The 27446-nt window shown below is 46.7% G+C and overlaps 1 protein-coding gene across 1 annotated transcript; it reads left to right on the top strand.

Moving 5' to 3' along the window:
- The first annotated feature begins 7960 nt into the window (after window positions 1–7960).
- th (tyrosine hydroxylase) lies at window positions 7961–22262 on the top strand. Its single transcript, XM_007904792.2, has 13 exons — window positions 7961–8098; window positions 9824–10027; window positions 13561–13735; window positions 14263–14351; window positions 15334–15401; window positions 15632–15682; window positions 16307–16452; window positions 17466–17601; window positions 18906–18975; window positions 19505–19561; window positions 20144–20239; window positions 20777–20910; window positions 21911–22262. Exons 1-13 carry the CDS (start codon window positions 8012–8014, stop codon window positions 22068–22070), a joined length of 1473 nt encoding a protein of 490 aa, XP_007902983.1. The 5' UTR covers window positions 7961–8011; the 3' UTR covers window positions 22071–22262.
- The last annotated feature ends 5184 nt before the right edge of the window (window positions 22263–27446 follow it).

The raw sequence follows: 27446 nt of genomic DNA, 5'->3' as shown, positions 1-27446 counted from the left end.
ACCCAACCTACATCACAGCATCAAGCAGTTTCTTTAATGAGTTTGTTTAAACGTCCTGGTCTCAACCACCCTTCCTTTCCGCAAACCTTTCCACTCATTAATTACCCCCTTTGTGTAAAGAAATACTTTCTGGTGCCTGTCCTTTCAGGGTGCGGATCTCCTGACTGTCCAGAGGCTTGGGACGTCCTCCTGACGTGAAAGGCGCTATAGAAATGTAATTTGTTGTTGTTGTTGTTGTTGTCCTCAGTTGCCCTTTGCAGCCCTCAACTTATGTCCTTTTGTCCTGCTGAGAGAGAGAAAGAGAGAGAAAAGGAGTGAGAGAGAGAGAGAGAGAGAGAGAGAGAATAAGAACGAGAAATTTACTGCAAGAAACGTGCCTCGTCCAGAAAGATGGTAGAAGGGAAAAAACAAAATAAAAAAAATCGATAACATTTCAGTCGAATGTCAAGTGAAATAAAGAGGAACATTTGCCTTGATCTAATTACATAAGCCAGTTCCTGACGTTGGTAACTTATGGGTGATAACAGTAAATCTTCCGACTTGCTTTTCCAAAGCCAATAAATAAATGTTATGGGCTGCTTGTTGAGGCAGGAAGCTGTTTAAAAGTGGAAATGTCAGATTTTGTCTCCGATATTCATCACCAGCAGAGCTGCAATTATCACCAGTGTTTTCACTGCCTTGGTGAAGACAAGAGAGCAGAGGCAACAGACACAGCACATGTTGCCGTAATGAGATGTAATCGAATAACAAGTCAGACAACTCAAGGGGGTTTAAATTTCGCTAAATCCGCGATCATTCGTTTAAGGAGCCTCGGGATTCATTTACATTTAAGCATCTTAAGCTAACGCTAAAATCACCCCCATTTATTCTCGCTTTTGCTTTGCAAGCACAGTGGTTGATATGAAGCCAAAAAAAAACTCTGCACCTCATCCGCCTGCCCCCCTGGTATCTTGTCGTTATTTCGCCTTCAGACAAATAATGCTCATAAAATAACAATCCTCGCCTTCGATACTGCGCCTTTCGTGTCGGGAGGATGTCTCGAAGCGCTTCACGGGACTCGCTGTGGAGTGTAGCGACTGTGTGTTTCGCAAGCGAACGCAGCAGCCAGTTTTTGCATACGAAAAGCCATGAAGTGAATGACCAATTTTTTATCAGGGATACAACAGCATTTTCCCTTTTCCAGCACACTGGGATTTGTCACAAGTTTTCCTAAATATTTACTGCCTATTCCTGGACTTTCTGGGGAAGTGAAAAGGGCTTCCACTTTCGGGAAGTAAATTATGAAACACTGCGGGGTTAAAATGATGTTTAAATGAAATTTATCACTTTTTTTTAATAAAAAATATTCCAACAAAGGATCCCGAAACCCGAAATGTTGCCCTATCTTTTTCTTTCAGATTCACATTGACCAGATGCGCATTTTCAGCATTTTCTGCTCGGTCAGACACGTAGAGTACTTTTTGAAATGTACTCCCGCTACCTAAACACGCTGCACTAAATGTAAATTGTTGTTGTTGTTCGTTTCAGGGAGCAAAGAGAGCTGGTGATCTGCAGAACTGTGAGAATATGGAACATCCTGACGCACATTCGTTCTCCTTCACACAGTCCCTTGTGAGTAAGAACAGTAACAACAACAAATTACATTTACACAGCAGCACCTTTCACGTCAGGAGGACGTCCCAAGGAGCTGGACAGTCAGGGATCTGCACCTGCGCTGGTGGTTGGGATCAGGAGCGGTGGAGGGCGGGGAAGGTGGGCGTAGAGGGTGACCGAAGGCACGGTCGACGGGGAGGGTCTTGAGATGGGTCTTGAAGGAGGCAAGTGAAGGCAACGAGGTGGAGGGACTGTGGGATGGAGTTCCAGAGGGTGGGGGCAGAAAGGCTTGATGGGCTTAATGACCCATTACTGTTCCTACACACAAGGGACTGTGTGAAGGAGAGTGCATCGGATCATGTTCTACGGCTCATGGACAGGTTAACTGTTAACTTCGCAACCAATTTCTATAGGGACACAACTAGACATTGCCAAACCAGCAACTTTTGATGTATGTGGAAACAACGCTTACTCGGTCGGTGAGTTTCACATTACTTCTGCACAGCGTTCCAGTACAGATTGACGATTTCACTTGCCAGCCTCACGTTGGGAAAACATGAGAAGCAACGAGAGATCTGAAAGGTCAACCGAGAACAAAAACTTCTGATAGTTCACTGCACGGGAGTCTGATTTGCTCTGTTTCTTAAAGGGATTCTTCAATAAGGACTCTTAGTCACGGAATTGGGGTCTCCCGAGAGTATCCTAAATCTGTGTCCTCTGGTTACCGACCCAGTCTCTCCTTATTTGCTCTATCAAAAAAAAATCTCGTAATTTCGAACACCTCTATTAAATCTCCCCTTAACTTCCTCTAGTAAATGCCAAAAGGATCAGATTGGATCAAATCAATTTTCATTCAGCCTTCGTATGTGCAGTGCCTTCCTGTACGTCGGTGACATAACCATCCACAATGTACGTCAAGATTAATTTATGTTTTTCCCCTTGGAATTCTCAGTCAAAGCTTAAGAACGTTTACTTCTCTATCCGCCCCCAGCCCATCTCCTGAGGGTTCAATTTGTTCCTTGTGTGTACTGTTGGGTGGTGGGGGGGGGGGGGGTGGGGGGGGGTGGGGGGGAAGAAATGGGGAGAAAACAGAGCCACTCAACTCTCTGGTACTTTACTCCAGTGGCCATTCTAATAAATAATCCTTGCATTCGATAGCGCGCTCATCACGTCGTCGAGACGTCTCAAAGCGCTGCACAGAATACACTGTAAAGTGGATTGACTGTGTATTTTGTGGGCGAAACGCAGCAGTCAATTGCGCACAGCAGCGTCCCCACAAACAGTCATGGATTGAGTGACCACATTTTTAATTTTATTATTTTTTGTAGGTATGATTATAATTCCCTTATCCCCACCCCCACCCTACACACGCACACGCACACACACACACACACACACACACACATAAACTCTGAAACTGCTTGAAACCAACAGCAATTCCTCTTCACAGCACAGCAGAGTTCAACGCTTCCTTTGGCAAGAGAACAATAATCACAGCGAGCAGCCAAGACAAAAACAAACCATCTCCTCCGTGCTGTTGGACATAACTCATGCCGTGGGTTTCGAAGGCGCAGTTGTATTGCCGTGGGGGGAGCGTTTTTACTCTCCTGCTTGTGGAAGCGTGGCAGGAGCAAATCACTGATTACCGCGGCAGTAATAGCTGGATAATTCTGTAGCACTGCATTGCGCGGAGAAAGTAATTGCTGAAACCCTATGATTTGGTTCGCGCGATGGGCTCGCATTAATCCACCGACACCCTCTTCTGTGGTCATGCGGTCCACCCTTTTCTCTCTCTCGAAATTGGACAATTGCAGGTGAAATGATCTGCTTTCTCGTCTCTCGCTCAGCTTGCGACTTCCGTCAGCCAAATGGAACAATTTGGGGCAATTATGCAGCTCTGCCGAACTGTTGCAGGCGCCAATGTATCCTATCTTCCCATCACCACTTTTGTTTTCAGAAACTGCTTAAGGGTTGTTTAGCTGTCAATGAGGCAGACAAGAGTGCTTTTGTCCCCTCTGTGCCGTTTCATACGTGCCTCTTACACTAAAGTGGCTGCTTGTTCTCTTTGTGCTCTTTGGGGAAGAGTTGACCAACTACTTAGATCGAGGTTCCGTGGAACCCAGAGGCCTGAAATTCCATGCAGTCTTACCCTGTGAGACGGTTTTGTCTTGAGACTTAAGATGGTGCCGAATTGTGCGGAACGTTCTTAAAAACCGTCTTCATTTCGAAGGCACTGTTCGTAAACAGAGGAAAGGGCTTTCACCTCTTGTCACGCAATAACACAACAGAACAATGTCCATCGTTCTTCTGCAAAACACAGTTGGTGCACTTTACAGTGAATCCTGTGAAGGGCTTTGAGACGTCCTCCCGACACGAAATAATGCTAATAGTAATCCTTACACATTAGGAGGATGTCTCAACGACAGCAATTTGCATTTACACAGCACCCTTCACACAAAGTAGCATAACATAACATAACGTGTTGGAGCAGGAGTAGCCATTTGGCCCTTCGAGCTTGCCTCGCCATTCAATCGTGGCTGATCTTCTAATCTAACTCCAGCTAATAACTTGGAGCATCTTGCATCTTGGAGCGCTTAGCAGTGGCAGAGCCTGACACCGAGCTGAGGGAAGTGGGGAGGTGTCCATAGGCACGGTCAAAGAGGAGAGGAAGGTTTTAAGGCATAATCTGAAGCAGAAGGTAAGGCGGAGGGATTGAAAGAGAGAGTTCCATAATTTAGGGCGCAGTGGCAGAAAGTACGATGGTGGAAAGGAGGAGGACACGAGGGACTTGCAGGAGACCGGAGCCTGTCGAGCGGAGGCTACCGGTGATAGTGTGGGGAATAAGCAGTTTGGAGAGGTAGGGAGCTGCTAGGGCATGAAGGGATTTGTAGATGTGTGTGAGGGTACACTGTGACTATGCCTTGTGGACAAACGTCAAATCTAATATCGCAAATAATATCCATTCCGTTTTGTTTTGACCTGGTTTCTCTTGGCCTCTCCTAATTCTTGCTGTGCCTTTCGCAGTCTCCAAACTATTTCGCCAGATTGTGTGGATTCTCTGCAGTAAAGCTTGGCTCCATTCACCGGGGCTTTTATTTTTTGATCTGAAATCCCCACAAAGTCTGTCAAAATACAGCTGTTGTCCTCTGCTCTCCCGCTTACCAACTGAATGAGTAATGGAGCCAAAGCATACTTTATTGCCTTGCCCTACACATATAATTTGTCAAAACTGACAAATTGCAAAGGGTACTTAGGGCGATGTGTGTGCAAAATACTTGTTATCTTTTTGTGTACGGACCTTCTGACTCATGTAAGGTGGTCAAACAGCTTTTTGTCTGCCCAGATCCCTCTGTTTAATGGTGCTATTAGACATCAGTCGTTTGGAAACCTTTCTCTTTTGGGGAGGGAGCGAACAATTATATTTAAGTAGCACTGGATCGATCAGGACACGAAAAGGCATTGGAATTTTTTTTTTGATCTCTCTGTGCGTCAACGTCGATATGACATTTCTGCCTCTTTTGCAGAATATTATTTCAGTCCCAGAATAACCTTTTCTTGATCAGTCATCTTGTGTTTTTTTTGATTAGATAATAATAATAATAATCCAAAAAAGTTTGACATAGCCCCTTATCACGTTGTTGAGACGTCTTAGAGCGCTTCACCGAATGTAAAGTGGATTGACTGTATTTGTGAGTGAAACGCGGCAGCCAAATGCATTTGATTATTTGTGTCTGTGAGGCGGGGTGGTGATGGGTGGAGGAGGAGAAGGAAAAACAACTGGTTTTGATAAACCCTTTTTTGAACCCAAGAAATCATGACACAAAGTCGTTAAGAATTGAGGTTTATCAGTTTTTATTTAGTGTCAATTCTAAACAGGTGCATGGAACATATTTGTATGTATATTATGTATAACATGATTTAAAGCCATTGGACCGGACTAAGTAAATATTTTTGAAGGTTATAGTATAGTGAATACTTTAGTGCAACTGAAATAGTGCCATTTAAGAAAATAATACGTGCAACATTATTTATATTAAGATGTTAGCACATTAGATCTTTCTCTGCCTGCTGTTCAATAAATTCTTATCTTGAATTTCTTATCAGAAAACTTTTATATGCTCATGTGACACCTTAAAGATTTATGCTACAACAACCAACAATGACAATTTGCATTTATATGGCATCCTTCCCGTTGGATAATGTCTGAGATGGATGGATTCAGGGGTATGAGAGATAGATTGGGCATTTCCAAATCCTATTTGAACTCCCAAACATATACAGGACCTTCAGTCTTTTTATGTGTGTGCGCGCGTATGTGGAGGGGGGAGCGGGGGGGTTGGGGTAGAGGGTGTATGGGGGCTGGGGGGAGGAGCGATGATCATTAATTCATATCACAATGTATAGTATAGCAGGAGATAAAATTACCCGTTATTAAGAAATAATTTGCGGCTTTTAACGTTGGTGTTTGAGGATGTGTGTGTGTGCGGGGGTGGGGGGTGTTGGGAGATGCTGGGGGGGGGATCTTCCAAATTGGAGCAAACACCAGTATCATTAGATGACTGTTATTACCAAGGCTGAGCTGGAACAATTACAGCACTAGATCTCCTATGCCTCAAAGCCAAAGCACGTTGCTTATTTATTTCCAGTGAGACTTTTTTTAAGCATCGTATTCTCTTTGTGTTGTGTGCATGTACGGCTGAGGCTAATGTCCACTTCAGTAACCACCTTGAGCCATGGAACTAAGTGAAATGCAGGTTTAAAGCTGCAATGTCAGGATATTCCGTAAGAATCTTAATACTTTCCACCAACAAAATAACAGGTCCAACTGTGTGCTTGTTGGCGATCACGGCAGCTTGTTTGCTCACAACAATGTCCCACAAATCAACCGGGAGGTAAATGACCAATTTTATTTGAGGAGATTGTTGGCCAGGACACCAGGAAAGAGAAATTCCCTTCTCTTTTCGAATAGTGCTTTGGGATCTTTAACATCCCATGTGGAAAGGACAGCGTCTCTGACAGGACAGTGAATCCCCCCTCCCCCCCACCCCCCAGCACTGAACTCAAAGTCCTGCTGTGGGGCTCGAACCCACAACTATCTGAATCAGGGGCAAGAGTGTAACAGAATGAGCCAGATTGGTGGATCAATTGCGAAGGGAGAGAGGGGTTGGGATCGAAATTTCCCTTGCTAAATGTTCCTCCCTGTACACTTCCAGGTAAACAGTCCCTTGAGTTGTGCCTGCAAAATTACACAGTCACTCCACTTTACATTATATTCAGTGAAGCGCTTCGAGACGTCTCAACAGCTTGATAAGGCGCTATATCAAATGCAAGGATTACTATTACTATTTTGTTATCGTTATAAGTTTGCTTTAAAGAGAGATTGAAGGGAGAGTCGAAAGCATCGTGCTTTAATTGGCAGATTTGACAAAGTTGTGTTGTTGTGTGTGTGCTACTGGTTAATTCGCTTTGGAAACTTTAAGAGATTTACAAGAGATTTCACTCTTTTAACAACCCATTCTTAGGTCGGTCTTTGCCCAGCAGCGATAAACTAGGGTCCAGTAATCCAGTTAACGCTTATCCACTCTCGCCTTTTACTAGAAATGTTAGTAAGACGATCTCTTATCGTTGCTGCCAATTTATACTGCTCCCAAAACAACACACACAACCAGACATTGCCTCAATAGTCACGTAACCCTGAGATTCTTAGAGAGATTATTCCCGAGTTTTACAGTGCCTCTGATTTAAATAGATATCGATCAATATATATGCAATGTATTATAGATTGCAATTTTACAGATATATATGCACATATACAATATAAAATATGTTTTTTATTATTATATATAACATCTATAAAATAAAATATACATATTTTATAATAAATGACATGTATATGGATTGCATATTTATCTAATTAAAATGCAATAAATGATATATACTGATATATATTATAGATTGCACATATATAAGCATGTACAATCTCTCTCTATATATATATATGCAGTAAATTGCACATGCAGGGAATGCTGTTTTATATACAGTACATACACAAGGCAAACAAAAAAAACTTTGCAAACACCCCTCAACGAGTTTATTAGTATTTTTGGGGAGAGGTGGGGGGCGGGAGGACTTAGAAGGAAGGTGTTGGAATATGGAAAGGGTCCCAGTCAAATAGAGAGAGAGAGAGATAAGTCGCTGCTTTGCTCAGTACATCAATGCTGTTGACGTAGCAAACAGCTCAGCCCTGTTCCCTATATATAGGAAAGGACCACAGGCTCAGCTCAGGAGTTCAGTTGTTGGTTTAAGCAATTTATTGCTGTTTCTCTCTCAACACACACACACACACACCCCTTCCTCCATCCCTCCCTCTCCCTCTCTCTATCTCTCTCTCCCTCCCTCCTCACTCTGGGAGAACTCAATGATGCCATCCACCAAGTCACCTACAACCAAAGGATTCCGCAGGACAGTGTCTGAACTGGATTCCAAGCAAGCAGAGGCTGTGACGGTGAGGTGCCAGTTGTCCCTGCATTCCTGTGTTCCATTTGCAACAGGACTATCTTTTTTAAAAAAAAGAACAAGACAATTCATCCTCATTCCCCCCCCCCACCACCACCATCCACTCTCCCTTTCTCTCCCCCTTCTGTGTTCCTGAGCTTCTCCTGTCTCCACACCACTACCTTTTAAACCGCATTAGAACCCATCCCAAGCTCAATGCGTGTCAAGTGTCGCCTGATCTTGCAAGTTATTGCTCTCTGAAGTGCAGAGGTGTGCGTGTGTGTGCGTGTGTGTGCCCGCGGTATCTTGTATAATAATCTAATCTAATATAATCCTTGCATTTGATATAGCGCCTTGTCACGTCGTTGAGACTTCTCAGAGCGCTTCGTAGCGTATACTGTTAAGTGGGATAGACTGTGTATTTTGCGGTTTAGGGTTTAACTCAATGCCAAATTAAATCATTGCAAATTTCAAAAAGTCTTAAAGGTTCTCTGATTTATCTGTTGGCTGAGTTTTGAGTGATTTTATTAGGCTAACAGGTACTGGAGGTCAGATTTTTTGGGCTGGGAGACTGTAAAAGATTTTTGCTTCCCGTTGCTTCGAGCAACTCAGCCTCAAAGTCTCTGATAACCTGTAATATTTTGTCGGCCGGGTGTCTGACACATGCATCCTATTTACCCAATTTCGGAAAGTATTAGACGCAGGTTGGCAAGAGCCAGGACTTGGGACTCCCAGAGTATACTTTAGGGTAATCCCTGGAGTCTAACCAGCTAAAACCACACAGCTTGGCATTGATAGCACTGTCTGGCAAGCTTTCCCGCTGCTTGTCCAGTGTGGATCACCTTACCTGTTAACCTAATAACCTGTAACAAGGAACGGATAGCGGTTGATTTTCCAGTATTGTAAGCACAGTGGCTCGGAACGCTTATTACCAGTGTCCAGGGACAATACTCGGAATCGATAGATATGTTTTGCACAATGGTGTGTGTGCATTTAGGTTTGAATAATGGTTCTGTAACAAAATCAACTCTAATCTCGCATAAGCTTCTCTCCATTGTTTCTCACACTCTTCACGGGGCTCCTGTGGTGTCCAGCAAAGCTTTAACACAGTGAATACAACTCATGCTGTGCTGTTTGTCCGTCTCTCTTTATCCTGTGTTATTTATTGAGCATGCTCTTATCTGCGGCTAGATCCAGTTGTTTCGTTGAACATTAGAGAGGCACAACAGGATGCTCTAAGCGGTTACTTACAATTTATTACAATAATAATAATGATATAGCGCCTTATCACATCACTGAGACGTTTCAAAACGCTTCACGCAATGTATTATCAAGTGGATTGACTGTGTATTTTGTAGGTGAATTTATTCCATGTTAGAAGCAATTTAGTAATAATAATAATCATTTCATTTGATGTAGAGCCTTATCACGTCTTTAAGAGTCTCAAAGTGCGTCACAGAATATGCTACGAATATAAAGCAAATTGACTCTATAGTTTGTGTACGAAACTAAGCAAATGAATAACATAGGAGCAGATTGGGATAACTGTAATAATAGTAATAATAATAATAATAATCCTTGCATTTGATATAGCGCCTTATCACGTCTTCGAGACGTCTCAAAGCACTTCACAGAATATACTGTAAAGTAAACACTGCTCTCAGCCCATCTGGTCCAAGTCTATCCATCTAATGCATTGCTGTGACACCTAACTCCTTTGCTGTGTGGTCCTCAGTCCCCCCGGTTTATTGGACGCAGACAGTCGTTGATTGAAGATGCCCGTAAGGACCGGGAAGCGGCTGTGGCAGCCGCGGAGGCAGGCGACGCCGGGGACCAGCTGGTGTTCGAGGAGGAGGACGGTAGAGCTATCGTCAACCTGTTCTTCACGCTCTGCAATGCCAAAAACTCATCCCTGTCCCGCACCCTCAAAGTCTTCGAGGTAAAACAGCTTGTCAAACATCCATCTGCGCTTGGGGATGAAATTGACAAGTGTGGGAATAATAATAATAATCCTTGCGTTTGATACAGCGCCTTATCACGTCGTTGAGACGTCTAAAAGCACTTCAGAGAATATACTTTAAAGTGAATTGACTGTATATTTTGTATGCAATAGGCAATTGCGCACAGCAGCGTCCCGCAGTCATGGATTCAGCGACCAGTGAATTTGTTTTTATGATTGGAGGGATTGTTACCCCCGGAAAGCGATCCGCCAATCGATCAACAACCAGGCTCCTACTTACCGCTGGGTAAACAGAGGCGTGTTGGAGTAAGGAAACTTGCCTAAGGTTTCACCCGGCCCGGGAATTGAACCCGGGTTCTCTCGCTTGCGAGGCGAGTGCTCTAAACGCTACGCTATGGGATACATGAATGAAAATGACACTGATCAACCCGAGAGCTAAAAACACCTCTTTATCCCCTTTCCCAAAATATTCAAACCACTGTAAAGACCACTAAAAATGTGCCACGTTTGTACACCACAATTTATTTGCTCAGAAATTTTGGTGGGTTTCATTATTGCAAACTTCTGTTACAGAATTGAGTAATTTACATCCGCCTTTGTATGGTATTTTATTTCCTTTTGCCTGAGATGGAGTGTCTACTCTCTTCTCTCTCCTACCCCACCCTCTCCTGCATGTCTACCCCCACAAGGACACACCCTGATCACCAAGGACCTTCAGCCTTACACAATGCCAGCCCCCCCCACCCGCTCTCACTCTCTCTCAGCCGCGCACAGTGCCAGCCCCTCTCTCTCACTCTCTCTCAGCCTCACAGTGCCAGCCCCCCTCTCACTCTCTCTCAGCCGCGCACAGTGCCAGCCCCTCTCTCACTCTCTCTCAGCCGCGCAGTGCCAGCCCCCCTCTCACTCTCTCTCAGCCTCACAGTGCCAGCCCCCCTCTCACTCTCTCTCAGCCGCGCACAGTGCCAGCCCCCCTCTCACTCTCTCTCAGCCTCACAGTGCCAGCCCCTCTCTCTCACTCTCTCTCAGCCGCGCACAGTGCCAGCCCCTCTCTCACTCTCTATCAGCCACGCACAGTGCCAGCCCCTCTCTCACTCTTTCTCAGCCGCGCAGTGCCAGCCCCTCTCTCTCACTCTCTATCAGCCTCACAGTGCCAGCCCCTCTCTCTCACTCTCTCTCAGCCGCGCACAGTGCCAGCCCCCCTCTCACTCTCTCTCAGCCTCACAGTGCCAGCCCCCCTCTCTCACTCTTTCTCAGCCTCACAGTGCCAGCCCCCCTCTCTCACTCTCTATCAGCCTCACAGTGCCAGCCCCTCTCTCTCACTCTCTATCAGCCTCACAGTGCCAGCCCCCCTCTCACTCTCTCTCAGCCTCACAGTGCCAGCCCCTCTCTCTCACTCTCTATCAGCCTCACACAGTGCCAGCCCCCCTCTCTCTCTCAGCCTCACAGTGCCAGCCCCCCTCTCTCACTCTCTCTCAGCCTCACAGTGCCAGCCCCTCTCTCTCACTCTCTATCAGCTGCGCACAGTGCCAGCCCCCCTCTCACTCTCTATCAGCCGCGCACAGTGCCAGCCCCTCTCTCACTCTCTATCAGCCGCGCACAGTGCCAGCCCCTCTCTCTCACTCTCTCTCAGCCTCACACAGTGCCAGCCCCCTCTCTCACTCTCTCTCAGCCTCACACAGTGCCAGCCCCTCTCTCTCACTCTCTCTCAGCCTCACACAGTGCCAGCCCCCTCTCACTCTCTCAGCCGCGCACAGTGCCAGCCCCTCTCTCACTCTCTCTCAGCCGCGCACAGTGCCAGCCCCCCTCTCACTCTCTCTCAGCCTCACACAGTGCCAGCCCCCCTCTCTCACTCTCTCTCAGCCTCACAGTGCCAGCCCCCCTCTCTCACTCTCTCTCAGCCTCACACAGTGCCAGCGCCCCTCTCACTCTCTCTCAGCCACACAGTGCCAGCGCCCCTCTCACTCTCTCTCAGCCTCACACAGTGCCAGCCCCCCTCTCACTCTCTCTCAGCCTCACACAGTGCCAGCGCCCCTCTCACTCTCTCTCAGCCTCACACAGTGCCAGCGCCCCTCTCACTCTCTCTCAGCCTCACACAGTGCCAGCCCCCCTCTCACTCTCTCTCAGCCTCACACAGTGCCAGCGCCCCTCTCACTCTCTCTCAGCCTCACACAGTGCCAGCGCCCCTCTCACTCTCTCTCAGCCTCACACAGTGCTAGCGCCCCTCTCACTCTCTCTCAGCCTCACACAGTGCCAGCCCCCTCTCTCACTCTCTCTCAGCCTCACACAGTGCCAGCCCCCCTCTCACTCTCTCTCAGCCTCACACAGTGCCAGCCCCCCTCTCTCACTCTCTCTCAGCCTCACACAGTGCCAGCCCCCCTCTCACTCTCTCTCAGCCGCGCACAGTGACAGCCCCTCTCAGAATTTCTAGCAATAGTTTGCAATCGTGCCCTTATCATTTGCACATCTACACAACTGAACAGGTGCTCAGGCACTGACAATAACACAAAGTATCCAACAGGAATAATTACCTTAAAACCAGACATTTGCTGTTCCGCCTGAGTGATGCGGAAGAGCAAATGTCTGGTTTTAAGGTAATTATTTCAAGGCATTCATTTCAAGCTACCTTCTGGCCAAACAAATAAATTCTTCAAACCAGATTCAGGTAATAATTGGATCTGTATGTTAAAACACAGCCTTGGGGGTAATAGCTAGGAACCTGCTGTAATAGCCTGCTCTGCTGTAATCACGGAACAGGGATAATTTAATCTGGAATGTCAGGACTTTTTTTTTACTCAGATAAATTGATTGAACAAGACGTTTTAGTGAGAAAGGGTGCGAGGCTGAATAAGAAGTGCTCCGAAATTGAATCGAGATGTGACGTAGCACGAGTGTTATTAAGTGTGTCAAATTAACAGGTTGTGTTTTTTTAATGGGGTGAGAGGTGTGTTGATGGATTGCACGGTACCCACCCAAGGACGCCTTTCGTGAACGTTTGAGATCCATCGCTCCACTGAACTTCCACAATGTCACCATATTTCAGCGCTTGGCGACGCTACCCTGTGTGAAGGGACACTTTCTAAATGTGTAAATAATAGTACTCCTTGCATTTGATGTAGCGCCTCGTCACATCTTCGAAGCGTCTCAAAGCGCTTCACAGAATATACTGTAAAGTGAATTGGGGTTTGTGGGTGAAACGTAGCAGCCAATTGTGCGTAGCAGTGTCCCACAGATTATTATCATTTTTCAAAAAAATCATTTTGAAAGGTTTATTAACCCCGCAAAAGCTATCTGCTGATCAATTTACAACTGGGTTCCTACTTACTGTTAGGTAACCAGAGGCGTGTGGAGTAAGGATACTAGCTTAAGGTTTCACCACGCCTGGGAATTGAACCCGGGTCCTCTCGCTTGCGAGGCGAGTGTGCTAACCACAACGCTATGGCAATCCACGATTAATCGCAGCATCCTCTGGATTTTTAATCGTCTGCGGTCCCTCCGTTCTGTTCTGCCCTCAGACCTTCGAGGCCAAGATGCACCACATTGAAACCAGACCCTCGCGGAAACACAAAGATAACCTGGAAGTGTTAGAGTTCTTCATCCGCTGCGAAACAAACAGTTCTGATCTCAGCACCTTGGTGAGCTCTCTGAGAAGAGTGGCCGGGGAAGTGAAGACAACTAAAGAACAGAAGTGTAAGTGTCTGCCGTCTCCTGCTTTTCCTGGTTTCACATAGAATGATACACAATGCTACAACATGGTAACAGTCCATCCGTCCCACCCAAAGTCATCCATTCTAATCCCGTCCTCCCCATTGTATCCATGTTGGTGCTTGCTCCCGCTCTGCAGTTCTCTAATCCCATTCCCCTGCTCTTTTCCTTCTGTCAGATGTGTGCTGGTGCTCGCTCCCCTTAAAGGAGGGATGCTCTAATCCCTTTCTCTACTCTGATCCCTTTCCCCAGCGCTTTTCTCCCAAGGATTGCCTCTATTCGTTCCCTTTTGTGGTTCAGTTGCTTCGAAAACAATCCCTCCGAGAGGTTGCCTGACTGCAGGCAACCCCCACAAAAACCCAGTAAATCGGTTTGGCTGTGTTTTGCCCTTGGCACCAATCTCACCGATGCACTGGCAAGTCCCAGCAAATAACATTCCTCCAAATAGGAATGGGAATATTCCTCCACGAAGGAATAATAACTAAGATTCCTTGTTTCTCTCCCATCTCCAGTTCATTGGTTTCCAAAGAAGATTTCCGACTTGGATAGATGCCACCAGCTAGTTACCAAATACGACCCAGATCTGGATCTTGACCATCCGGTAAACTCAGTTTCTTACAGAAATAAAGAATCATTAGTGTGGTCCACAGAATCAAAAGGGAAGTATAAGCGACTGAAGTAATGGTATGATATACACGATTGAAATAAAGGGGAGGCATATTTACCGAATTGATGGTAGAGAACAAAATGCCGAATTAAAGTACAGTTTAATGAATCGAGGGTGTGCAGTATCTATGTATAATAAAGTTAGTTATTCACGTCGTGGTTGTTTGTGGGATGTCGCTGTACGCAACGTAGTTGCTGCTTTTGCCTACCAGTGCAGTCTTGGTGTCCTCGGTGTCCTGTGAATTGGTCTAGCTCCGAATTTAAGATTATTTCGGCTTTCTATGTGCTTCCCGCGGCGTCACAGTTCGTGAGCTGAAAAAGTAAGAAACAACCATCGAGCGGAGCTGGGGACACTGTAATAAAGCCACCAATTCTAAAGCTCAAAACAGTTCACTTTGGTACGGCTATAAATAATAACAATAATAATAATCCTAGCATGTGATTTAGAGCCTTATCATGTCTTTGAAACATTTCAAAGCTCTTCACAGGATATATTGTAAAGTGAATTGACTGTAAATTTTGTGCATTTTGTGGGCAAAACACGGCAACCAATTGTGCACAGCAGTGTCCCACAAACAGTCGTGGATTTAATGAATTGACTAAACTTTGGTTTGGAGGGATTATTACACCCGGAAAGCGATCTACCAATCTGCTAACAACCGGGTTCCTACTTACTACTAGGTAAACAGAAGCGTATGGAGTAAGGAGTCTTGCCTAAGGTTTCACACTGCCCGGGAATTGAACCCGGGTCCTCTCGCTTGCGAGGCGAGAGCATTTACTGTAAAGTGTACGGACTGTGTATTTATAGGCAAATAAAACCATTTAAGGGAGATTGTGAGGAGGGGAGTTGTCACATCGTGGAGTGTATACGCTTACAGGCGATCTGTCAACAATTAATTTCAAATGTTTTACCGCAGGGTTTCGCTGACACTGAATACAGGGAGCGTCGAAGACAAATTTCAGAAATTGCATTGACCTACCGATAGTAAGCCAACACTGTGTCTGTGTGTCTGTGTTGTCTATGTTCCAATGTCACTCTGAAGGCTTTACGGTGCTTTTTTTTTAATGGTCTGATTTTCTTTCGACGGTCAGTCCGGTATCCGACCCATGCAGAAACCCATCGCCATGCTTAATAGTATCCGTTACCGGTCAGTGTAGTGTCTCGAAGCTCTCACGTGGCTTAACATGTACTTCAAAAGCTGTTTGCCTTTACAGTGGTCAGCCAATCCCCAGAGTGGAATATACGGCAGAGGAGATCGGCACCTGGTTAGTTTTCCCGCACGTTTCTTCGCTTTGCGCTCAAAACTAATAATAATTTGGTCACTCAATCTGCGACTATTTGCGGGACAGTGCTATGCGCAGACGGCTGCCACGTTTCGTCCACAAAATACACTTTACCGTATATTCCGCGAAGCGCTTTAAGGCGCCTCGAAGACGTGATAAGGTGCTATATCAAATGCAAGGATTATTATTTATTATTATAAAATCTTCGCGTCCCGTTCTGTGTCTGCGACGCAGCGCGCTGAAATCGTCCGCCTGCAATGCGTGAGTGTCCGGGTGGTTCACGGGTCCATTGCAGCCTCTTCTCTGCCGTTGTGGCTGAACAGGCTCCTCCCGCTCGCCCCTGCCACGGTTATTTCGGTACCGGCCGAACTCCTCCGCGCGCCCGTGTGAAGTGAACGGCGCAAGTTGCGCAGAACCTCCTGGTAACCAAAAGAACATTGACGACCCGAGAGCGATGGCGATGGGTCAGTGTGTAGACCCGTATAGAGAGTCGTCGGTAACGCATAACGCAAGAGGAACGTCCCAAACCGTTACACCTCTGGCGACTCGTGGCCGGGACTGAGCTGCGTTAGCCAGTGACCCGCTGATCCACTGCTGCCCCAACAGGAGAGAAGTGTACACAACTCTGAAGAGCCTGTACCCGACCCATGCCTGCAGTGAACACGTGGAGGCCTTCAGGCTGCTGGAGAGACACTGTGGCTACAGCGAGAACACCATCCCCCAGCTACAGGCTATCTCCTCCTTCCTGAAAGGTTCGGACTTGTTCTTGTTGTTGTTGTTCATAGTATCAGAGAATCTTACAGCACAGAAGGAGACCATTCGGTCCATTGTGCCTGTGTCTGCTCTTTTGAAAGAACCACCCAACTAGTCCCACTCCCCCGCTCTTACCCCATAGCCCTGCAAATGTTTCCTTTTCAGGGACCTATCCAATTCCCCTTGGAAAGCTGTCAGCAATTCTGTTTCCACCACCCTTTCAGGTAATGCGTTCTAGATCGTAACAATTCATTGGTAAAAAAATGTCTTCTTGTCTCCCGTCTGGCCCTTTTGTTGTTGTTGTTGTTATTGTTGTTATAAGCCAATTGTGGATTCCAGGAAAGCAATCCGCCATGTTTTATCTCCTTGAGTCCTTTTGGGAAATTGCAAGTAATTAGGCAGAAAGAAGAATTATCCGACTACTCCTCCGCACTGGTTCACTAGATCCCCACTCACCCCACCCTCCCACCCCACTCTGTCCACAGTCACAAGCCCCCCACCCACTGGCTCAAACTCTTTCCAAAAATCCATCCTTTCACTCCACCCCTCTCCCTCCTCTCTTATGAACCAATCTCTGGGACCCTGCCACTGGTCAACTCCGATCTTGCTCGGCGATCATCTCTGTGAAGGCTTCATTAAAAGTGTGTGTTATTGGCATGGTTGTCCAATAACTTGTTGCTCAGTGGGCTCTGACCTGCTCCGCATCCCCCGCCTGGCGCACCCCACCGTTGGGAGTCGGGCCTTCAGGCTGTCTGCCCCCACCTTTTGGAATTCCATCCCACATTCCCTTCTCGTCGCTCCCTCCCTTGCCTCCTTCAAGCCCCTTCTCAAGATCCTCCTCTTTGACAGCGCCTTTGGTCACCCCCCTACCCCCACCCTTTCTGCCCTCCACCCCTCCCGATCCCAAACTGTCCAGCGCCTTAGGACATTCTCCCGACGTGTAAGTTATTGTTGCTGTTGGGTGAGGTGTTGGGTCGCTGTGTAACACCCTCTCTCTGTGTCTCCGGCTCAGAACATTCCGGGTTCCAGCTGTGGCCGGTGGCCGGGCTCCTATCGGCTCGGGATTTCCTCGCCAGCCTGGCGTTCCGGGTTTTCCAATGCACGCAGTACGTCCGACATGCTTCCGCCCCGATGCACTCTCCAGAACCGTAAGTACACGTAAAAGGTTCTGGAAAGTTCAAATCCAGGAACTGGTCGGTTTGACTTGAGGGAAGGTTAACTGTGTGGGTCAGGAACAAGTCCGCTTTTCCACCCTCCCCTGGCGCTGTTCAAATGGAGGAGTTTCTCTCTCCCGATGTCCTGGCCAAGAATTCCCCAGATAAAAAATTTGGTCATTTGCTTCATTGCTGTTTGTGGGACCTCGCTACGTGCAAATTGGCTGCCGCAGTTTGCCCACAATATACAGTCACCACACTTCACAGTAAAATCCTATGAAGCCCTTTGAGACACCTCAACGAAATGATAATAATAATAATACTAATAATAATCCTTGATTTGATATAGTGCCTTATCACGTCTCAAAGCGCTTCACAAAATACACTATAAAGTATATTTTCTGGACGAAATGCGGCAGCCAATTGGGCACAACGGTCGTGGATTGAGTGACCAATTTATTGTTTTTTTAAAGAATTATTACCTCCGGAAAGCAATCCGCCAATCAACTAACATCCAGGTTCCTACTTACTGCTGGATAAACAGAGGCGTGTGGAGCAAGGAAACTGGCACAACACTTCGCCCTGCCGGGACTCGAACCCAGGTCTCTCGCTTGCGAGGCGAGTGCTCTAACCACTGAGTTACGGGACTCCACTATATCAAGTGGAAAGATTATTATTATGATTATTATGGTTATTATTATTATAACTGAGGTGTTGTCCTCTGTTATGGGCGTCAAAGATCCCTCCATCCTCGCCAGACTCACTGGTTTCCCATCACACAGAGGATACAGTTCAAGATCCTGGTCCTCACTTTCATAGTCCTCCATGGCCTTGCTCCAGCCTACCTCTGCGACCTCCTAACCCCCTGCCAACCCCACCCTCAGTGGGCTCTGGCCTGCTTCACGGCCCTTGCCTCGCCCGCCCCACCATTGGCGGACGGACCTCCAGCCACTCTGCCCCCACCCTCTGGAACTCCATCCCGCAGTCCCTCCACCTCGCACCCCTCCCTTGCCTCCTTCAAGACCCGCCTCGAGACCTTCCTCTTCGACCCTGCCTTCGGTCACCCTCCTTCCCCTCACTGCCCTCCACCCTCGCTGTACATTCGCTGGGAAGCGCTTTCAGGGGTAAAGGCATTTGCAGTAAACGCAGAGATCATTATTACTGAATGATAGTAATACCAACGCTTTCTTTGACCGATTATTGTACCAATTAAGGAGAACGAACCTCCCCTTTAAACATGGGAATGCCGGGAAAGCCTTCCTTACAGTCATTGCTTTATGTGTTCGCTCTGTGTTTAGGGATTGTTGCCACGAGCTGCTCGGACACGTGCCCATTCTGGCTGACAGAACTTTCGCACAATTCTCCCAGGTAGTGAAACGCAACCTTTTTCTCACCGTCCTAATGCCTCCCCGCGCCCCACCCCCACCCCCGGCTCGTTCATTGGGGGGGAAAAGAATCACACCAGCAGGAGAACCCAGGCACTGGGACTTTTCCTTTATTCAGACCAATTTGATTTTATGACTGCCATGGACTCAGTTGGCAGCGCTCTCGCCTCTGAGCCAGAAAGCTGGGGATTCGAGCCACGCAACAGGACATCGAGCTCCTAATCAGGGCTGACGCTCCAGTGCAGTGATGGGGGAGCGCTGGCTGGATTGCTCAGAGATGGAGTGGAGAAGGGTGGTGGGGGGGGAGACCTTAAATCGAGGTCCTGTCTGCCTGTTTGTTTGTTCATTCGGATGGACACCGCAGGAGGCTGACGGTGATTAGCTGACACAGTCGCTACACAGTCACTACACAGTAAAGTAACTCATCATGCGATTTTCAAAGGAAAAAAAAGCAGATTCTTAAGATTTTTTTATTTGTTTCATTTTAATCCCGACTCTTCTTGTTGTTGCAGAACATTGGACTTGCCTCCTTAGGCGCCACGGACGAGGAAATTGAAAAGCTTTCTACAGTAAGTTTCTCTATCCTCAATGCCTCCCTCCATCTGTTCTCTTCTGACTGTGAACTGATTTGCTCTGAGTTTACACTTACGGCCTAGTGAGCAGTGTCTATATCCACCCGATTGACACGGGTTCAAATCCCAGATTTCCCAGTATAAACAGCGGAGAGATCGGTCTTAGTAATAATAATGCTTACATTTCACACATCGCCTTTCATGTTGGGAGGACATCTCAAAGCGCTTCACATCATTCACTGTATAGTATATTTATTGTGTATTTATACAGCACCCGTCACACAGGATACCATCTCAGAGCACTAAACTGTGGTGAGGTTGCATCCTGTTTTCCTAATTCTAGAGAGTACTTAGTGCAGGTTGGCAAGAGCTAAGAATTTTGGTGCAGATCGTGCAATGGAGTCTCACCAGCTAAAGCCACATCGGTTGCCATTGAGAGCACTGTCAGGCAAACATTCCTGCTGCTTGTCCAGCTAGGAACACACCACCCCATTAACACTTGGGTTTGCAAGGAGCCTAGTGGGAAGAATCCCTGATCCCAGTGACTGATAGTTCCTCTGTGGACACTTTCTATTGCAGCTGTATTGGTTTACTGTGGAGTTTGGTCTCTGCAAGCAAAATGGAACAGTGAAAGCATATGGGGCTGGACTTCTGTCCTCCTATGGAGAGCTGATTGTGAGTAAAGAGGTCTTTTTGTTTAACGTTAAATTAAAACCTTGGCAAGACTCTTTTCCTTCTAGGTAGACACTGGAACAAGGCTTATTTGGCTTCAAAATTAAGGTTCAATTGAAGAATGTTTCTACCCAACATAATAATAAATACTTGTATTTGATATAGCGCCTTACCACGTCCTTGAGGCGTCTCAAAGCGCTTCACAGAATATATTGTAAAGGGGATTGACTGTATATTTTTTGGGGGGCGAAGTGCAATAGTTAGTTGCACACGGCAGTGTCCCACAAACAGTCGTGGAGTGAGTGACCAAGTTTATTCAGGGGATTGTTGGCCAGGACACGAGGATAGAGAACCTCCAATCTCTTTTCCAATAGCGCCATAGGATTTCTAACAACCACCCGAATAGACAGATGTTAGTAACTTCTCACTCCTCTTTCCATCCCCCTCTCTCTCTCTCTCATCCCCCCCATTCTGTCTCTCCCCATCTCTCTCTTTTACCCCCTCTGTCTCTCTTCCTCCCCACCCCCATGAGGGGAGCAGCACGCTCTCTCTGACGAGCCGGAGTTACGGGAGTTTGAGCCGGATGTGGCAGCTGTGCAGCCGTACCAGGACCAGACCTACCAGCCCGTGTACTTTGTGTCAGAGAGTTTCAACAACGCCAAGGAGAAGCTCAGGTGAGAGACTGTGTCAGGCCAGCACCATGTCAGCTACTCAGCACTAACCAATGATATACTCCTTACTAACCAATTAAACTCCTTACTGACCAATTAAACTCCTTACTGACCAATTAAACTCCTTACTAACCAATTAAATTCCTTACCAATTATATACTCCTTACTAACGGATTACTAACCAATGACATACTCCTTACTAACCAATTACATGCTTATTACTAACTGATTACTAACCGATTACTAACCAATGATATACTCCTTGCTGAATGATTGCTAACCAATTATATACTCATTACTAACTGATTATTAACCGATTACCAACCAATTATATACCGATTACTAAGTGAGTACTAATCGATGGCCAACAAATTATATACTCATTGCTAACTGATTACTGACTGATTACATACCGATTGCTAACACATTACACACCGATTACTAACTGATCAGTGCCTTTGGACGTCCTCCTGACATGAAAGGCCCGACACAAATGTAATTTGTTGTTGTGGATTACTTATCGCGTGTTGCGGACAGTAAGCCATTACTTACCACCCGTTTCTCTCTTGTGGACCACCCGAAGCCCTGCTCACTCTCTCACCTGCGAGTCAGAAGTTTGTGGGTTCAAGTCCCTCATGTTGAGCTGGTGCTCCAGTGTGGGGCAGTGCTGCATTATTGGAGGTGCCGATGGCTGACAATAATTAGAGCCTTTGGGAATACCCCAATGATGTTTCTTCCCCCCCCCCCCCCCCACCATGTTAAAGCACAATTATAATTCTCTAGTTTCCTGATCTCAAAACCCTCCTCTTCGATCGCTCCTTTGGCCACCCTCCTACCCTCCCTGAGCCCAACTCACCAGCTCGGGTCCAAATCCTTGACTGTCCAGTGCCTTGGGACATCCTCCTGATGTGAAAGGTACTGTACGATGCAATTTTGAATTGTATTTTATCGGAATAAAAATGGGGTGACGTTTCTGATCCCATTCCTTCCCCTCTGTGTGTAGGACATACGCAGCAAGCATTAAGCGACCATTCTCAGTGAAGTACGACCCCTACACCCACAGCATAGAGGTGCTGGACAACCCGCAGAAAATCAGGCAGTCGCTGGACACCCTGAAAGACGACCTGAAGATCCTGACCGATGCGCTGGACATAATATCCTAATGTCCGGCTTGGCGCAGATCCCGGCCTGTCTCCCTGTCTGCCCGGCCTGTCTCCCTCTCCAATCCAGCCTGTCTTTCTGTCCGTTTATTCCTTCGCTCTGTCCATCTCATGTTGCCAGCTTTGCCAATCAACCTGGGAGGAATGGGAGATTTTGAGTGAGTGAGTGTGTGTGTGTGAGTCTATGATAGTGTGTGTGTGTGCACCCGTGTGAGAGTGGGTGTATGTGAGTGTGTGTACGTGTGTATTGTGTGTGAGAATGTGTGTGTGTAATCGAGTGTAATGTGTGAGTGTGTTTGGGTGTGAGTCTGTATGTAATTGAGTGTTGTGTGTGTGAGAGAGTGAGTGTGTTTGTGAGAGACAGTGTGATGAGCGTGTGTGTGCAATTGAGTGTTATGTGTGTGAGAGCGAGTGCGGGTGTGAGAGCGAGTGTGTGTGAGAGCGAGTGCGGGTGTGAGAAAAGATGTGAGAGTGTGAGTGTGCGTATAATTGAGTATTATGTGTGAAAGTGTGTGTGTGTGTTGTGAGTGAGATAGAATCTCTCAACACAGAGCAGGCCTTTCCCCTGTGCAGTGCCGTCTCGGTCAGTCTCTGTGTTCAGTCCTGTTCCACCTGCCAGCCTCCTGTCTTACTCAGCAATGTCCACTTTCTTGTGCGTTAACAGAATCTTCTGTAATTGGGCTGTAACGGTGTTCCGGGCGTCTTTGTGTAATAAATATTGCATTTGCTGAGGGGGGAGACAAGCAGTCATTTTGTACGTGTTATGTTTGTGGACTTGCGATGGGTGGGGTGGGGGACAGTGTGGAGTATACAAACCAGCACGGACTAGTTGGGCCAAATGGCCTGGTCCTGTGTCGTAACTTTCTGCGTAATTTTACCCAGGACTTGGAGCCTTTTCTCCACATTCCCTAATACATCTACCTCTCTTTCTTTTGGAGGAGACATTAAACCTGTTAAGGGCACAGACCCACGGCGCTACTCAAAAAGAGAAGGGAGTTTCTCTTTTTCCGGTGTCCTGGCCGACAAACCCCCAGATGAAATTGATCATTCACGTCACGACTATTTGAAGGACGTCGCTGTGCACAAATTGGCTGCTGCGTTCACCCACAAATACACAGTCACTACATTGAGAAGAGCTTTGAGACGGTCTCGGATTTTATCGAATCAAATTCTAATCATTCACAGTAACATTACCAAAACTGTTGTCTTCATGTCTTGGTTGGTAAAGGATGAGCTGATGTGGAGCTTGTGTTCAGACCAGCGGGGAGATGGGTTTGATGCTTGCTCTGTGTCGAGTTAGCTCATCTTAGGCAAGAAGCACTGGCGAGGGATGGGGAGAAAATCATTTGCTTAACAGTACCTGGGATAAGGTAGGGGGAATGTTAACCATGATTCCAGTTTCTGATTGTTATCCAGTGATTGCCCCCTCCTCGCCCTCCCCTCACCTCCTGGTGAGAAGGTGGCTTTTAATTGACGACAGGACTGGGTTTGACTGTGAATATAATTCATCACAGAATATGGCACCCACAACACTGTATGCCCTGCACACACAGGAAGAATGTTCACTTGCTTGAGTGAGTGCTTGAGTGAGTGCTCCACACATGCGTGGAAATTTCCGTTCGTCTGTTATGGAGTGCACACTCTCTCCCGAAGGGATGCACCCTTCTTGCCTAATACTGAAAATAAATTGGGTGCAGGTTGATAAAACCCAATTGTTGATGATCCCAATGTGTGAGTTGGGGTAACCACTGGCGCTTAACGGTCTAGAATCCTACAATATTCCATTCTAAAACTACCCACTGCTTGTCCAGCTCGGATCACTCGTCTGCTTTGGCTTGGAGGTTGAACAAGAGCCGAGTGGGAAGAATTCCTGCTCCCAGTGACTGGTCTGCCCCTCAATGTCCTGCCAGCAAACGAGGCCGGTTGGCCCGTCAGCCCCAGAAGATGCTGCTTACCTCCCCTGCAAGGTGAATGCTGTATCAATCAGATAAAAGTTTGATAAAATTATTGAACTTTTCCTGTACGATTTGAGCATGATTATTTAAGGCAAGCAACGCGTCATTTGCTACGGTTTTGGGATGTTTAACGGAAAGCGTGTCACATTCCTCCGCTCGGATGAGGTTTATTCGGACGGTGGCCTCACCTTAAACTGGCAAGCCCCTCCTTATGGTTCTGTACCAGAGAGCAAATGTGTTTTTGGACAACACCGTAATGTTTTATACTGTGCCTCCGAGTGCCACTGGAGGGAGCCAACATCAAGGGTTGTGTTCATAGCCTCCAAGACTAAGTAACGCTGATGTTAATTCCAGGGCACGGCTGATGACAACACAGCCCAGACCAGCCTGGCTCAGCGACAGGACCTGGAAAGGGCAGACCAGTCACTGGGGCCGCGAGTCGTCCCACTTAGCTCCTGTTAACCCTGCAAGCCAAAGCCCTAACGGGTAGGGTGGTTCCAGCTGGACAAGCAATGGAAAAGCTTGCCAGACAGTGATATCAATGGCAAGCTATGTTGTTTTCGCTGGTCAGACTCCAGCAGTTACCCCAACACACACTTTTTTTGGGGGTTCCCAAGCCTTGATTGTTGCCAACCTGCACCTAATACTTTCCGGAATTAGGTAAGTAGGATGCGTCGCTCCAGGGAGAGAGAGAGAGAGAGAGGGGAGAGAGAGAGCATTCCATTCCAACAATCTATCTCTGGGATTTCCATGTGTAGGTGGGGTGCATGGAATTCTCAGTCTGGTTTGGAGAGTCTTGAACACGGTGATGGGTTTCCGTGCGTGTCAGACACCCGGCTGACCAAAAAAAACAACTATCGCTCAGTGACGTTCTCGCTGCTGCCCTCGTGTGCCCACAAACGAAGGTACAGCTGTGCCTGCTGGATTATGTCTGAATGTCAAAAAAACAGTGGGCATAGAGAGATATCGTCATCCAACGTCAATGGAGCTCTGCATGAATGGCTTCCAGGAAAAAAAAGTCGTGCCCTTGTGCTAATAGTGATTATGAACAATAGACTCATTGCTGCCGTAATACAGATGTGCACAATTATTTGTGAACAAGCGAACAAGGTTTCATTTACAAAATGAAATGCCGTGGCGAACAGTTCAATTTTCTCGGCGAACCCCAGGAAAAAGACTGTGTCTGCCCTTAGCAACCACTTTGTGTTACCTCATTTTCCTATCGAGTTGTTGTTGTATCTAGGAATCTTGAATAACCCTTGCAATTGACATAGCTCCTTATTACGTCGATATGGTTCAAAGTGCCTCACAAAGTTTTTACTTACTGTGTATTGTGGCTGAACGTGGCAGTCAATTTGCAAACAGCAGTGTCCCACATAACGCACACAAACTGAATGGCCAATTTTATCTAATAGAGTCCTGGGATCTTTAACATCCACCTGAATAGGCACAGATGGGACATTGGTTTGACGTCTCATCAGACGGATGGCACTTTTGACAATCCAGTGCACCCCCAGCTCTGCACTGTACAGTCAGCCGAGACCGTGAGCTCAAAGTCATCTCATGAACCCACAGACTGAACCAGGGCGACAGCCAGGCTGATAGCTAGGGTTAGAACTACATTTAAAGGAGTCCTGAAGCTTAGTGGTTAGAGCACTCGCCTCACAAGCGAGAGGAGCTGGGTTCAATTCCTGGGAGGGTGAAACAATGGGCAAGCTAACTCCACATGCCGCTGTTCACCTAGTGGGAGGAATCAGTTTGTTTGTCGATTGACAGATAGCTTTTCCGGAGCTAATAATCCCTTTTTTAAAAAAAAAAATTTGGTCACTCAATCCACAACTGTTTGTGGGACACCACTGTGCACAATTAGCTGCCGTGTTTCGCCCATAAAATATTCGGTATATTCTGTGAAGTGCTTTGAGATGCCTCGAAGATGTGATTAGGCACTATATCAAATGCAAGGATTATTATTAATATTAAAGTCCATATTTCATAGCTTTTATCATAGACAATATTTTCAGCCGAGGATTGATCTCTAACCAGCTCACTTTACTAATGGAATTAGAACTATGGACATATCTGGCACTGTAATAGAGAATGAATGTAATATAATATAATGTAACGGATGATATATTTGAAGTGCCTCCTTCATTCCAAAACACTTTCTTGGGAGTTTGTGTGAAACCTCACCAATGACGCACAATTTAAAATAATCCTGGACTGACTCAACTCACAAACAAGAACCAAACAAAACAAAGGAACACGTAACAAATTATATGGCCAGTGAGAGATGTGTGGGAGTCATTTAAATGAAGGGGTTCAGATGGCATCATAGCCTGAAAGCTCGGACACTGATGGTGGCGAGGGGTGGGCGGGGGAGTTGAGGGTTGGTGGGGGGTTGCGGTAGCAGGCCCGACCTAGTCAAGTGGAGCAGGTGAGCCGAGGAGAGTTGGAATAGGAGTAGGTGACAGGGAGGTGCTAGTGTTTCACAGGGAATTACTATCAAGTGTAGTGACTGTGATTTGTAGTCAACTCTCTTCTCTTTTGAATGACGCCACAGGATCTTTAACGTCCACTTGAGTTACATTATGCTGGTCATGCTAAGAAGGAGAGAAAGTAGCTGGATTTTACAGCGTTTTATACATCATTGGTTCAAAGCACTTTACAGTAATTACACCCAAGTGTTCTGACAACAGTCACCCAAACAGCCATGAGGCGAACGACCCATTAATCTAGAGGATTGACGAGGAAAAACAAGCAGGACACAATCAATGTATATTTATCAAGGGGCAATTTGTGGCTGGTTTACTTGGAAGCTGGAGTCTACACAGGTCACCTCGATGAGGGGTTGACAAAAATATGAAAGAACAAAATTTTATTTTAAAATCCTTTCATTCAATGCAGCATTTTTACCCCAGGAGGACATCTCAAAGTGCTTCTCAGGGTGTGTTGAACAAATGAACAATTCCATTTGGGAGATTGTCGGCCAGGACACCCCGAGAGAGAAACTCCCCTCTTGTTTTCAAGTTCTGCCAGGGCATCTTTAATGTGCACCTGAACAGGTAGACGGGACCTTGGGTTAACATCTCATCCGAAGGATGGCACCGCTGACAATGCAACTCTCCCTCAGTCTCAGTCTAGACCACGTGAGTTCAACGTGGTCTTGAACTTGAACCCACAAATCTCTGACTCAAAGGTGAGAGTGCTACCGACTGAGTCAGGCTGACACACAAATTGTTCGGTGTTTTTATTTAAAGTTCGGAGCATGTAGGAGGAGGAAAGAATAAGAGAGGGAGATAATGGGTTCCACAGTCTTGAGGTCCTGTGAGTGAGTCAGAGTGAGAAACCATGTAACGAGCTTTGAATTAGATACAGGGAGGGGTACAGATAAAGTAGGCCAGCGATGCTGAGTAAATGTCCCGTT

The sequence above is a fragment of the Callorhinchus milii genome, unplaced genomic scaffold (genome assembly GCF_018977255.1).
Source record: "Callorhinchus milii isolate IMCB2004 unplaced genomic scaffold, IMCB_Cmil_1.0 Scaffold17, whole genome shotgun sequence".
NCBI classification, from domain to species: domain Eukaryota; kingdom Metazoa; phylum Chordata; class Chondrichthyes; order Chimaeriformes; family Callorhinchidae; genus Callorhinchus; species Callorhinchus milii.
The sequence above is the reverse complement of the archived record's forward strand: the minus strand, read 5'-3'. Positions and strand labels throughout refer to the sequence as shown.